This window comes from Paramisgurnus dabryanus, chromosome 6 (genome assembly GCF_030506205.2).
Source record: "Paramisgurnus dabryanus chromosome 6, PD_genome_1.1, whole genome shotgun sequence".
In the NCBI taxonomy this organism is placed as follows: Eukaryota; Metazoa; Chordata; class Actinopteri; order Cypriniformes; family Cobitidae; genus Paramisgurnus; species Paramisgurnus dabryanus.
In genome coordinates this window covers 31,874,203-31,887,048 of record NC_133342.1, presented here as the reverse complement: position 1 = coordinate 31,887,048, position 12,846 = coordinate 31,874,203, and the positions used below count along the sequence as shown (strand labels likewise).

General features: G+C 44.7%; 1 protein-coding gene across 4 annotated transcripts in view; it reads right to left on the bottom strand.

Moving 5' to 3' along the window:
* Positions 1–12,846, bottom strand: part of astn1 (astrotactin 1) — a 354,343-nt gene that overhangs the window by 31,874 nt on the left and 309,623 nt on the right. For all 4 annotated transcript variants that reach the window (XM_065276610.2, XM_065276608.2, XM_065276609.2 and 1 more), the window contains 3 exons: positions 1,926–2,194; positions 1,640–1,773; positions 1,374–1,525 (listed from right to left, as the gene is read on the bottom strand). In XM_065276610.2, coding sequence (XP_065132682.1) covers positions 1,374–1,525; positions 1,640–1,773; positions 1,926–2,194 — 555 coding nt within the window. The remainder of the gene's footprint in view (positions 1–1,373; positions 1,526–1,639; positions 1,774–1,925; positions 2,195–12,846) is intronic.

Below are 12,846 nucleotides of genomic sequence, written 5' to 3'. Positions count from 1 at the left end.
TATTTCGATTTATGGCAGTGTTTAATAGTTACAAGTATTTTCTCGGATAAAACATTGTAGCATTATTGATTTCTTTTTCTGTATCAGTACATAGTGTTTGGAAATAAATGTGAATGATGTATATGCATACATATACAGTATTTAAGAGATAATGTATAGGCAAAAAAAGCCTCTTTAGTGGGATACATGACCCTTTCCGTCAGGTCCTGATCGCACTGTCTGGGCTTATTTTTGTGATAACAACTGTCTGCCTGTACATTATCCCACTTATCACATGGCTATTTACCTCATAAGGTAAGGAACATAAAATGTTGATTTGAAATATTTTATATGCTCATTTTTAACAAATGCTGACACCTACCATGTTTATTTTCGGTTTTAAGATAAAACAAGGCGTTCATATGTCACAAACACACTTTTGGGTGTAATCATTTGTAAATATAATATCATATATTTTATTAAAACACATATTTATTATTTGTGTAACATTAAACTGTACATGTAAAAATGATTTGCAACATCCGGAATACCGTGTGTTATTAATTTTGGGGGGTTCTTATCCGAGAATAACAAACCTGCAAATGTCACGACTAGCAAATCAGAAACAAGGATTTCAATGATCCATGTAATAAGTAGAGATGATCATTCAGCAGTCAATCACTTTCACACCCTTCAAGAGGATACAGGATGACTACACACCACATCGGGTCTTAATCATCCTGTCAGGGTTTAATTTGCAAAAACGACTGTACATCACATCACTTGTTTCTCATAGCCAGATACTGCTACTTACCAAACAAACACATTTGCATAAAATATTGATTAGTCACTCACAACTATCCACCCTATTGAAAAATCCAGCTAAGATCAGTTGGTAGCTGGTTTTAGCTGGTTTAAGGTGGTCCTCCAAGCCTGGCAAAGCTTTAAAAAATGACCAAAACACAGTTAACATCTGGTTCATCCCGAGTGTCAGACCATTCAGAAATACCGCTTTTTTGCAGAAACCATTAAAAGCCACATCAATCTTTCAGCAAACTCCTCTAAGTGCATGGAAGAGGAATGTGAAACGACCATGGATAACATTCAAACTTGTGTCTATTGTACGGTCTTGGTACAGCTTTCCCTAATGTGTGGTTCAGTTTCTACTTTGATTTCAACATTTTATAATTTGCATTGTTTCTCGTTGCATCATTAGCAATTTTGCAACTGTTTGTCTTGTACAAAGATGTGGATCATTTGTTGAACTGGAGGTTTTTGCCAAATGCATAGATCTGAATTATACACTTAGCCCTTAAATTGCAATACAGGATTACAATATACGGTAGCTTTTGTCCAAATATGTACACTGTGATATCAATGATGATTTAATTTACCTGTTTCAACTTTGGAGTGATCAGTCCTCTCTGTCACTTTCTCTTGACTGATGAGGTAATCAACAATCCTCACTCCGATTGGTGGCTCTGTGTGATTCCATTCTATGATGACCAGTGAACTGCTGGGCTCATACGAATGGGACAGCTTAAGCCTGACAGGGGTATAAATTAAACAGGGATCATTTATGACCAAATATCTGATTAAGATCCGTGCTATGACCTTAAAATTTGGAGGATATTAAAGCTGTAAATTTTTATGAACTCACATAGGTTGAGGAAGGGGAGCGCAAGTGGGGAGTCCATCGGCGCCAAAGGCACTAGAGTCACATCGACACCAGTCATCAATTACATCACCTTTAGCCGAACACCACAAAACGCTCATCATGGCTTCCTGCAGAGCCTGAGTAACAGAGAAGAAACTTAAGCGCCTGGATTACAACTAAAACACTCCTGATCTCTGCCAACGGCCAATGATAGCTTTTGTCCCCAAACTGGGTAACCTGTGAATGAACTGACTTATTTATGGCATATTTGATTTTGGTTATCAGATACCTGGTAGGTTTCATTGCTGTTGACCAGCTCGTAAATTGGCGTGGCTTTAGTGATGTTGAGCAGCACAGGTTCTGCAGGACGTGCAGGCCCAGGGCTCATGTGGCAGAGGTGGCAGGACAGAGGGCATTGGCCCTGACTGTTGCAGTCCATGCGCACCCCCGCCGCCATGCGCTTGGCACCCGAGTCCAGCAGGCTGGCAATGTATGCTGGGTAAGTGAGGGTGCGCGGCTCTTTGTCCCGCTCCTCTGATTCATCCGAAGGAGAGTTTCCTGAAACAGACATTTCAACAGGATTTAGAACTCAATTTGTGATTATAAAGTGCTAAATAACTTTATGCAATCTGCACCATACCTAACCAAGTCTGAGTTTGTTTATTATCACTTAAATTCCCTGAAATTTGTTAATATCATGCCAGAACTTTGAACTTATTGCTATAAAGTACTGCAGAGTAGTCTGCTTGTGTGAATGCAATATACTGTAAATGCATGAGTCAGTGGGACACCTTAATAACCCCTCACACACATACAAAAAAACTCAATAAAACATTATTTCCTCAGTTCCCTTTCAGTCGGTCACTACGACGTCACGTCGTGACCGACGAATTGGGAACTCGCTTAGAGAGACCAATCTGCTTCGAATACTACTAAAACGCCAATGAACTTGGCATTGAGATATTTGCATAATGCTGGCGCCGCCCCGCCAGGTGCGTATATAAGCAGCAGGTGCAAATAGGGAAATTAGCTTTTATTCGCTTCGAAAGCCTGCAGTATCTGCTACTGAGAAGCTACTCTACTCTGTTGGGATCTGATTGCTGAAGTTGGTTGTACTAGCAGTACCACAGCGGACGCTTCGCTTATTCCACGGCTCTACATCTGTTTATTGTTTTGAGTTTAGTGTGTGCGTTGCCTTCCTGTGCGCTCATCAACTAAGCATCTGAGTGAATTTCCCTAAAAGAGTGATACGAGAGAGCTTTGTGCCTTGTTAAAGGCAGCCACTCTCTCGTATATTTCCGGACATCAGCGTCCTTTTCAGGATGGCTTTTCGTCCGTGCGATCTTGGGTGCGGCAAATACATGGGTCCGAAGGACGGTCACGAGCGTTGTCTTTCGTGTTTGGGCATCGAGCACGCAGAGGCAGCGTTCGCTGGGGGTAAGTGTTCTCACTGCGAGAGCATGTCCCTTGTGGATTTGCGGAGACGGTTGTCTTTCCTCCGGGAAAAGCGCAACCCTCGTCATGCGAGTGCTGAACGCCGCCACGGTGCGGCTGTGAAGCTCTCAAAGGACGACCTCCGCATCACTGTGCTGAGCCGGTCGGGGGATTCGTCCTCATGCTCTCAGCCTCCTCATCCACAGCCGGTTGATGTGCCTATGGAGACTTCAGCGTCGTGTTCTACGATGTCTCTAGAATCCATTGTGCCTCCCTCCGGGTCCACCGACGCCGCAGCATCCGAGGGTGGGCCTCCTCCCCCTGACGTGGACCCCGACGCCCTTCCTCCCTCTGGTCGGGTTGGGACGCCGGAGTTCGATCCAGAGATGGTGGCCGTGCTCGCTCGAGCGGCGGAGACCGTAGGGTTAGAGTGGGTTCCCCCCCCTCAGCCCGAGCCGTCCCGCCTGGATGATTGGTTCTTTGGAGCTGCCCGGGTGTCACAACCCTCTCCACCGGTGCCTTTCTTCCCCGAGGTGCACGAGGAGCTGACTAGAACCTGGAAGTCGCCGCTTTCCATGAGATTACGGCCGTTTCAGCCCTCCCCCCTCACCTCCCTCACCAGCGGAGCCGCTAAGGGTTACACGGGGATCCCTCCCGTGGAGCGTGCTGTCGCGATGCAACTGTGTCCGGCTCACGCTCCCTCTTGGAAGGACCGCCCAACCCTCCCCTCTCGTGCCTGCAGACAGTCCTCCGGTTTAACGGGCGCTGCCCACCAGGCATGTGGAGAGGCGGCTTCAGCCCTGCACGCAATGGCGTTGCTGCAGGTTCATCAAGCGAAGGCCTTGAGGGATCTGCACGAGGGAGGACACGACTCGCCTGTCCTTTCGGAGCTCCGGGCTGCCACTGATCTGGCTCTTCGCGCTACGAAGGTGACAGCGCAGGCGATTGGTCGTGCCATGTCCACTATGGTGGTCCAGGAACGCCACTTATGGCTATGTCTGGCGGACATGTCGGATGCGGAGAAGAACAAGTTCTTAGACGCTCCCGTGTCCCAGGCTGGTCTCTTCGGTGAGTCGGTGGAGTCTTTTGCCCAGCAGTTCTCCGCCGCCCAGAAGCAGACGGAGGCGATCGCTCAGATCATGCCCCGGCGCAAGCGACCTGCATCTCGCCCTCCAGCGCCGGCGGCCCCGTCTGCTCCTCGCCGAGGGCGCCCTGCGGCGGCTGCCTCCACCCCCCCCACTAGAACATCTTCCAGGCCACGGAGGGGGAACAGCCGTCGGCAGCCCGCCCCGCCCGCCCCACCCGCTTCCCGTGGTAAACGGAAATCGAAGCGGCCCTGAGACGGGCGACCTGGATTCGGATGGGATCACTCTACGGGAGACGGTGATGGCATCGCTCCCTCCACCGGTAGAGGGCCGGGTGGAGAATCTTTGGTTTCGTTTTGTTCTGTTCCGCCGGCTTCTCAGCCGGCACCCACAAAACCACAAAAAGAGTGCATTCCTATTCCTTCTCCAGGTCTCCAGAGGATCGAGAGAGATGTGAGCGGGCATTTACGTGCTCTTCCTCCCTCTCCTCTGTCGCCAGCGGGTGTCCTGAGGAGTTCCAGCTCTCCGCTGAGGAGACGGGACCACCAGCACCCTCCTCGGAGTCTGTGCTCTCCGCTGAGGAGACCAGACGACCGTCACCCTCAGCGGGCTCAGGTCAGTGTCACACACACATACTGTAGATGCTTATGCTGTCACAGCAGACGCACCGGCAGTCCCACCTGTCTCGCTTCGCTGCCCCACCGCGGGTACTTCGGTAGTGTCGTTAATTCTCCTCGTACGGTGCCTGGGTGCTTGGCTTCAGTTCCCAGCCCGTTTCGTTGGGTTTTACGCACAATCCGCCTCGGTTACAAGATCCGGCACACCCCAAAATTCTCGGGCTTTCATTTCACTGTGGTGAAAGCGCCCGATGCACATGTACTGCGTGCAAAGGTCGATGTCCTGTTGGCGAAGGATGTATCGAGCCGGTCCCTCTTACCGAGATGATGATGATGATAGGGTTTTTCCAGCCTTTATCTCATAGTACCCAAAATACGCGGCGGGTTACGATCGATTTGATTTACGCACCGGCTCTACAAAGGTGTTCTTTTGGACGATAACGCCGAGGCTCGTATTTCAATATTCAGATCGTTTGCAGCCTTAGACCTGTAAGACGTGTACTTTATGTGTCCATCTCCCCTCGCTTTAGACCGTTTTTCGCTCTGCGTCGTGGGGTGGGCATATTAATACTAAGTACATCATTCGAGCTGTCTCTCTCTCTCCGTGTCTCCATGTGCTAGTCACGGCTTTAAAATATCAGAGAGAGGGTTGTTCGCATTCTGCTTTTATGTACGTCGACTTATAATAGCCCGTTCTTGGCAGACGTGCGCGAACACAGAGTTAATGCTTCGGCATCTCGCTCGTTTATATCTTCAGGTCGACTGGGAAAGAGTCCTTTGCCCCGTGCAGAGGATCCTTTTTCTCAGTATGGAAATTAGACTCGATCGACTAAATGGCGTGTTTTACAAGAGCGCGCAACCAGTCAGTTCTGACTTGCCTCGGTTTAATTCGAGGGAAGTACGCGGTCCCTCTGAAACAATTTCAGAAGCTCCTGGACATATGACAGCATGCTGCGGCTGTGACACCGCCCGAGCTGCTTCATATGAGACCGCTTCAGCGTTGGCTTACGATCGAGTCTCGAGGAGAGCGTGGCGCACCGGCATACACCGTGTAAACATTACACCTGCGTGTCATTCCAACTTCCCCGTGGTAGACCCGGCATTTCCGATAGACAATGCCCCCTGAAAGGTCTCCTGGCATTCTGTAGCATGTATGCCCTTAGCACGGGATGATCGCCACGTATGACGGGCTTGCAGTCTCAGGGGTGTGCATAGCACCCCAACTGCCGCGAGCGGTGCGCGGTATATCTGGGACTTGTACGCTCCGCTATGGAGATGCGAGGGAAGGATGTATTAGCCGACACCAATAACATTGCGACTGTTGCGTTATTTACCGTTAAGGCGGTTTTGCGCTCTCGTCACCTGTCGCATCTCGCTCGTCATCTCCTCCTTTGGAGTCAGAAGCATCTGAGGTCCCTTCGTGCCATTCACATTCCGGGCTCGCTCAATACAGCAGCGGACGCGCTTCTCGAGCTGCGCGCCCCGGCGAATGGCGACTCCACCCCCAGACGGTCCAGCTAATTTGGAAGAAGTTCGGTTGTGCGTAGATAGATCTGTTTGCGTCGCCGGACGATACCCACTGTCGCCTATTTTATTCACTAACCGAGGGCAGCCTCGGCGTGGATGCGTTGGCACACAGCTGGCCTCGGGGGATGCGCAAATACGCATTCCTTCCAGTGAGCTTAATCGCACAGACACTGTGCAAAGTCAGGCAGGACGAGGAGAGCCTTTTATTAATCGTCCGTACTGGACGACTGGGAATTGGTTTTTCATAGTTAATGCTCCTCGCGACAGCCCTCCCTGGCGGATTCCCCTGAGGAAGGACTTTCTTTCTTAGGAAGGGGCACATTGGCACTCGCGCCCCGACCCGTGGGATCTCCATGTATGGTCGTTGAGCGCGCGCAAGGTTTAGGTGATTTATCGCAAACGGTATCTAACACCATCGACGCGGTTCGAGCACCGTCCACAAGACGGGCTTACGCGCTTAATGAAACCTTTTTCGTCACCTGGTGCTCTTTGCAATGCGAGGACCCCAGAGAATGCCCCATTAACATTGTGCTTTATATCTTCAACATAGGTTAGATGGTAGGCTGTCCCTTCGCCATTAAAGTTGATATCGCCGCTATTTCTGCTCGTCACTCACTCACTTATCAACGGCAGATCAGTTGGCCAGCATGATTTGGTTATTACACTATAAGAGGCGCTCGCAGGCTAAACCCCTCGCGCCCTCCTTCTATTCCTCCTTGGGACCTGTCCATGGTGCTGAAAGCCCTTCAGGCCCCCCCGTTCGAGCCTTTGCAGTCTGCGAGTCTGAAGCTTTTATCAATGAAAGCTCTGACCCTGCTAGCTTTGGCCTCAATGAAGAGAGTAGGGGATTTACATGCATTCTCTGTTGACGACTCGTGCCTTCAGTTTGGTCCTGCTGCCTCAAGCGTAACATTGAGGCCCAGACCAGGCTACGTGCCCAAAGTTCCCACGACTCCTTTCAGAGACCAAGTGGTGAGCTTGCAAGCGCTGCCCCCGGAGGACGCAGACCCAACCGTGGCTTTGTTGTGCCCCGTACGCGCACTGCGACTCTACGTGGATCGCACGCAAAGCCTCAGGACCTCAGACCAGCTCTTTGTTTGTTATGGTGGCCAGCAGAAAGGGAAAGCTGTCACTAAGCAGAGGATGTCTCATTGGATAGTTGATACTATCGCCCTGGCTTATAATCTTCAGGGTATTCCTTGCCCCTTTAATTTGAGAGCGCACTCCACACGGAGCGTTGCCTCATCTTGGGCTCTAGCTCGTGGTTCCTCGCTAACAGACATCTGTAGAGCTGCTGGTTGGGCGACACCTAATACGTTCATTAGATTTTACAGTGTTCGTATTGAGCCTGTATCCTCTCGTGTTCTTTCCTCACCAGGGGGAGCACGGAGAACAGTCTCACAGGTCGGCTTGCAGCCTCCATCTGATGCTTCATAACTGTGTCAGTATGGAAGGCCTTCAGAACAAAAATGCGTAATGGTTTGAATTGTTCTTCCTCCGCTGCCTTGGCAGCCTTTGTTGCGGAGCATTGGCTGTCAGCCTTCACTAGCTGCATCCTCGCGAACCTACGTGTTGGCTCGGGCTCCACATTGTGTCCCACCGGGTTCCTTTGTGAGTATTTTGCTGCCACCTGCTGTTACGGCCGGTCACACTTTCCGGCTTTCTCAGCGAATAAGAAGCTAATTTCCCTATTTGCACCTGCTGCTTATATACGCACCTGGCGGGGCGGCGCCAGCATTATGCAAATATCTCAATGCCAAGTTCATTGGCGTTTTAGTAGTATTCGAAGCAGATTGGTCTCTCTAAGCGAGTTCCCAATTCGTCGGTCACGACGTGACGTCTCCGTTCCCTCCTTCAGGGAACGAGGGTTACATCCGTAACCGAGACGTTCTTTGTAATATCAGATGATATATGATAAGGTTTATAACAACATTTAACATGAGAGATGAGTATGGAAATGAAAAACAGATCATCTGTAGCATACTGTGATAAAGACAACAGAACCTTGATTGTAAACACGTCAATCAATCCACCCATAGTGTTGTTTTCATTTCAGCTTTAAGTCTTCAATTACTTTATTTATTTATTTATTTTTTGAAGAGGCAAAGCCTTCTTTCTTTCTTTAATATAACAGAGTCTGGTATACAGATTGAATTTATATCATACAGAACGTCTAAATCTGATCACCTTTAATGTACATGTTTAAATGAATTTGGAGCTTGAAATAAATTGCTCACCACACAGGAATAACTTAAAAATAACACAGTCACACAGAATTGTTGCAAAAACCTTAAATAACATTATGAATTTGGATTAAGTATGCATGCTTTCCCCCTTACTAATTACACTAACTTACTTTGAAAGGTCAAAGTAATTGCCATAGCCATCAAATAAATAAATACACAAATATCGCCCAACAGCACCACAAACAGTCAGATAGCTACCTAAAAATATAAGTTGGGATACACTGGATGAAATTAGAGCATTCTGTAACATGTAGCATTCTCCCATCAAGTCTATAAAATATGTGACGCTGGACCACAAACCAGTCAAAAGCAGGCATATCACCCTTTAGCCCAAGACAGCTTGCCCACTAAACCTAAGTAGGGTTGAGTCTGGTTAGTACTTGGATGGGAGAAAACCAGGTTGCTGCTGGTAGAAGTGTTAGTGAGACGAGCAAGGGGTGCTCACCCAGTGGTCTGTGTGGGTCCTAACACCCCAGTATAATGATGGGGATGCCATACTGTCAAAAAAAGCACCGTCTTTCGGATGAGACGTTAAACCGAGGTCCTGACTCTCTGTGGTCATTAAAAATCACAGGATGTCATTTGAAAAAGAGTAGGGGTGTGGGCATCCTAGCCAAACTTGCCCATTGGCCTACTAATCATCCCCTCATATACTAATTGTCTATATCACTCGGTCTCCTCTACACTATTAAGCTGGTGTGTGGTGGGCGTTCTGGCGCAATATAGCTGCTGTCACATCATCCAGGTGGATGCTGCACATTGGTGGTGGTTTACAAGATTTCCCCATTCATATGTAAAGCCCAATGGCTTTGAATGCTGCAGAAAAGAGCTATTTAAATGTAGCAATTGCCAAAAATACATTATGGGTCAAAACTATCGATTTGTTTAATGGCAAAAAGCATTAGAATATTAACATTATGTTCCATAAAGATATGTTGAAAATTTCCCTCCGTAAATATATATATAAAAATATTTATCATTAATCATTTGTGATGCTAAGGATTTGGCAAACTTTAAAAGCGATGATGATTTGGTTACACCCTCAGATTCCAGATTTTCAAATAGTTGTATCTCGGCCAAATATGTCCAATCCTATCCTAAACCATACATCAATGGAAAGCCTATCTATTCACCTTTCAGATGATGTATAAATCTCGTATGACATTTTCTCAGTATGTGTGTTCCCTGGATTCAACCTGAGATCTGCTAATGCAATGCTCTGCCAATTCAGGAACACAGGTAATCATTTCATGGGAAATTCATACTGAGATGTACTACACATTATGTACAATAACAGTAGTTTCATGAATTTTAATATAAAATTCTTTGTAACCCATTTTACATTTAATTTAAATTTTAAATTCTATATTGAATCAGTACAGTAGCACCAGTAATATTACAATGCAAGAGATCATGCAGTTGACCTTTCGGGGGGGGGGGGGGGGTATGGGTACAGAAAGGAAACTAGAATCTAATTTTAAAGCATAGGACGTAATATGAACCTCTCATCCTTTCCTAACCACCCTGTGGATGTGCCTGCACTAAATCTAGCTAATTTATAAAAAAAAAATGCTTATCTAATTCCCCATCCACGTCTAAATTACCCAAATTGTATCTATCATTTTATTTCTTTGAAGAAAATCATTTTAGATGTGCCAAGAAAGAAAAAAAAAGCTTTAAAGAAAAGGCAAAGTTAATGAATTAAGAGGCCTGCAAATCAGATTTTGAATGCCAATCTGAAGCCTGTAGCTGTTTGGAAAATACTAATATGGGAAAAGTGCTTCATCAAATGAGTTGCCAGATGTAGATTAAGGAAGCATTACCAGGATAACGCTTATAGCTGGGGCTTTAATTAGAGTGAGAGAGTGAAAAAAACAAGATTCAAAATAAAGATAGAAAAAAGAGAGAGAGAGATAGAGAAGAAAACACAAACACTCTACAGCATGCCAATTTCCTTTGACATATTTTCTCTACAGCTTTGGATTTTGACAGTTATGGAAGCGGAATGATGCATCGCAGGCCAAATTGGAGTAGGAGCTCAAGGAATACAGCTCATTAGATTACTTTCATGTTAGCTACTTGATTTGCATGAAAAAGCACAAAAAAACTTGTCCGTATTCTCAGTGCACCTCTTAGTAAAACAACCCTTTGATATTCTTATTGGTTTGAAGAATTTCCATTCATGACCACCTGCCAATTATCAGCTGTGACAAAAGTGAGCATTCGTAAATTCCTTGGTACTATACCACACATTGATACACGGCATTTCCAAGCTTAGAAATAGAAGTCCTGTCCCTATCAGATCAAACACTAGATGGGGCTAGAAGTCTGTAACAGAAGACCTCACCAGAGCTCAAAAGAAGGGGGTGGCATAACAAATTGCATTATGGTGTCTGCATGGTTTGGAAAAACACAATCTACACGATTTAGTGAGAAGATAATGAGCACCTCTTCTGTTTTTCTCATGTTTTTGACAAGAACTTGGAAGAGAAGACATTTCGAAACGTCATATTCATATGTAATGAATTGCTCTGCATGTTCCCAAATTCAAGGACCGTGTGAGTCACTAGAGCTTTCAATCAATCATCAGACGGTTTTTAGCACCAAAGTCAAGCAATTTAAACATGTTGCATTGTGTTAGTCGAATGATTAATTTGAACACACAACCAAATCCCGTGACAAGATAATCTTACAAGACAGATGATTTACTTCTCACGCAGTTTATCAAGTGATGATAATCACACAGCAGTCGCTCCACTGACACATAACTGTATGTAGATTCTCTTTAGCTCTCAGTTGTTAGTTTGTGGAGATGCCAATTTAAACAGAAATAAATGTATTGCTTATGTTTCGCTTTTATGGCTTTGGAGACTTTAGTTGTGTTTAACTGAAATATCAATTTTGTAACAGGTGGTATCTAAAATCATTTTTGAGAAATTAAAACTGACGCAAATAAGTCTAATATGGGCATACAGTTTAAAGTGTATCTAGAAAATAAACAAAGTTAATGAAATAGATGCTCTATGAATCAGATTTTAAATGTTAATCTAAAGCTCTGAGCTCAGAAGATGTGGAAAAAGTGTTTAATAAATTAAATGACGAATTAAGGAAGCGTTACTATAACTTTGAAAGGAATCATGCATAAAAATGTAATATTGATGCTTAAAGACTTTGCCATAAATTCTATATTTAAATTTTTTCTATTAATTTGCCTATTTGGTTACTGTGGAGCGACTTTGCTTCAATGCGAAATTTTGACAGGACTATGGAAATTCATTTGAATTTAATTGAAATTATTTATAAATATATTATTTATAAGAACACATTGTTACAAATACTTATACAAAACTGTGCAAAAGTTTGGTCAATTTTGTTTTGCATACGTACAGTGAACGTGACAAAATTTTCGGTGCGCAAAGTCTGAAACCCTACGTACATTGTATGCGTAGTTAGCGCTTGCGTGTATGTCTACCCTACACTGTAAAAAAAATAATTGCAGCTGGGTTGCCGGTAACTTACCGTAGATTTAAATGTATGTTTTTTAGTGGCAACATTAAATGTTCAAAATTAAATGAACATTAAACATTTATAAGTCTTTGTCTTTACAGAGTAAAACTAAAAAAAACAACATCAAGAAAAACATTCTGGGAAACAAAATCTGAAGCAAAAAAAAAGAAAAAGGTTGATGATGATTTGCATGAGGCTGTTATTGTATAGTTTTATTCTGTAAAGATAAAGACTTGTTAATATTTAAAATTTATTTAACTTTTTGAACAAACTCTTGCCAGTAAATAACATAAATTTAAGTCTACGGTAAATTACCGGCAACCCAGCTGCAATAACATTGTAATTTCTACTGAATTTTTTTAGAGGGTATCTCACAGCAAGTTGTGTTATTGTCACAAAAAAATCTAATTAATGTTTTCGTGTTATTGACACGATTTTCCGCAGTTTTTCGTGCCTCTGGAGTATGAATTTCTTTTTCGTGCCACTCAGCACAAATTTCTATAAATGTTTTTTGTGTCTGTGCCACAACTTTCTTTATTGTCTCATTTTATATATTTTTTTTCTCAACATTTTTTCTTATTTTTAAATCATTGTTGCTTGGGATCAGGGTTAGATTCGGGGATTGCGTTAGGATGTAATTTTATGCATTGGTTTCTACATGTTTTTCTTCCGCTTTTAAAACTATTCTCGACTGGAGTTGGGGTTAGAGTTGGGGTTTAGTTTAGGAAGTCGCAGATAATGATTTTAACCCAAACCCCAAGCGACAATGGTAAAAATATAGGAAAAAACTATGA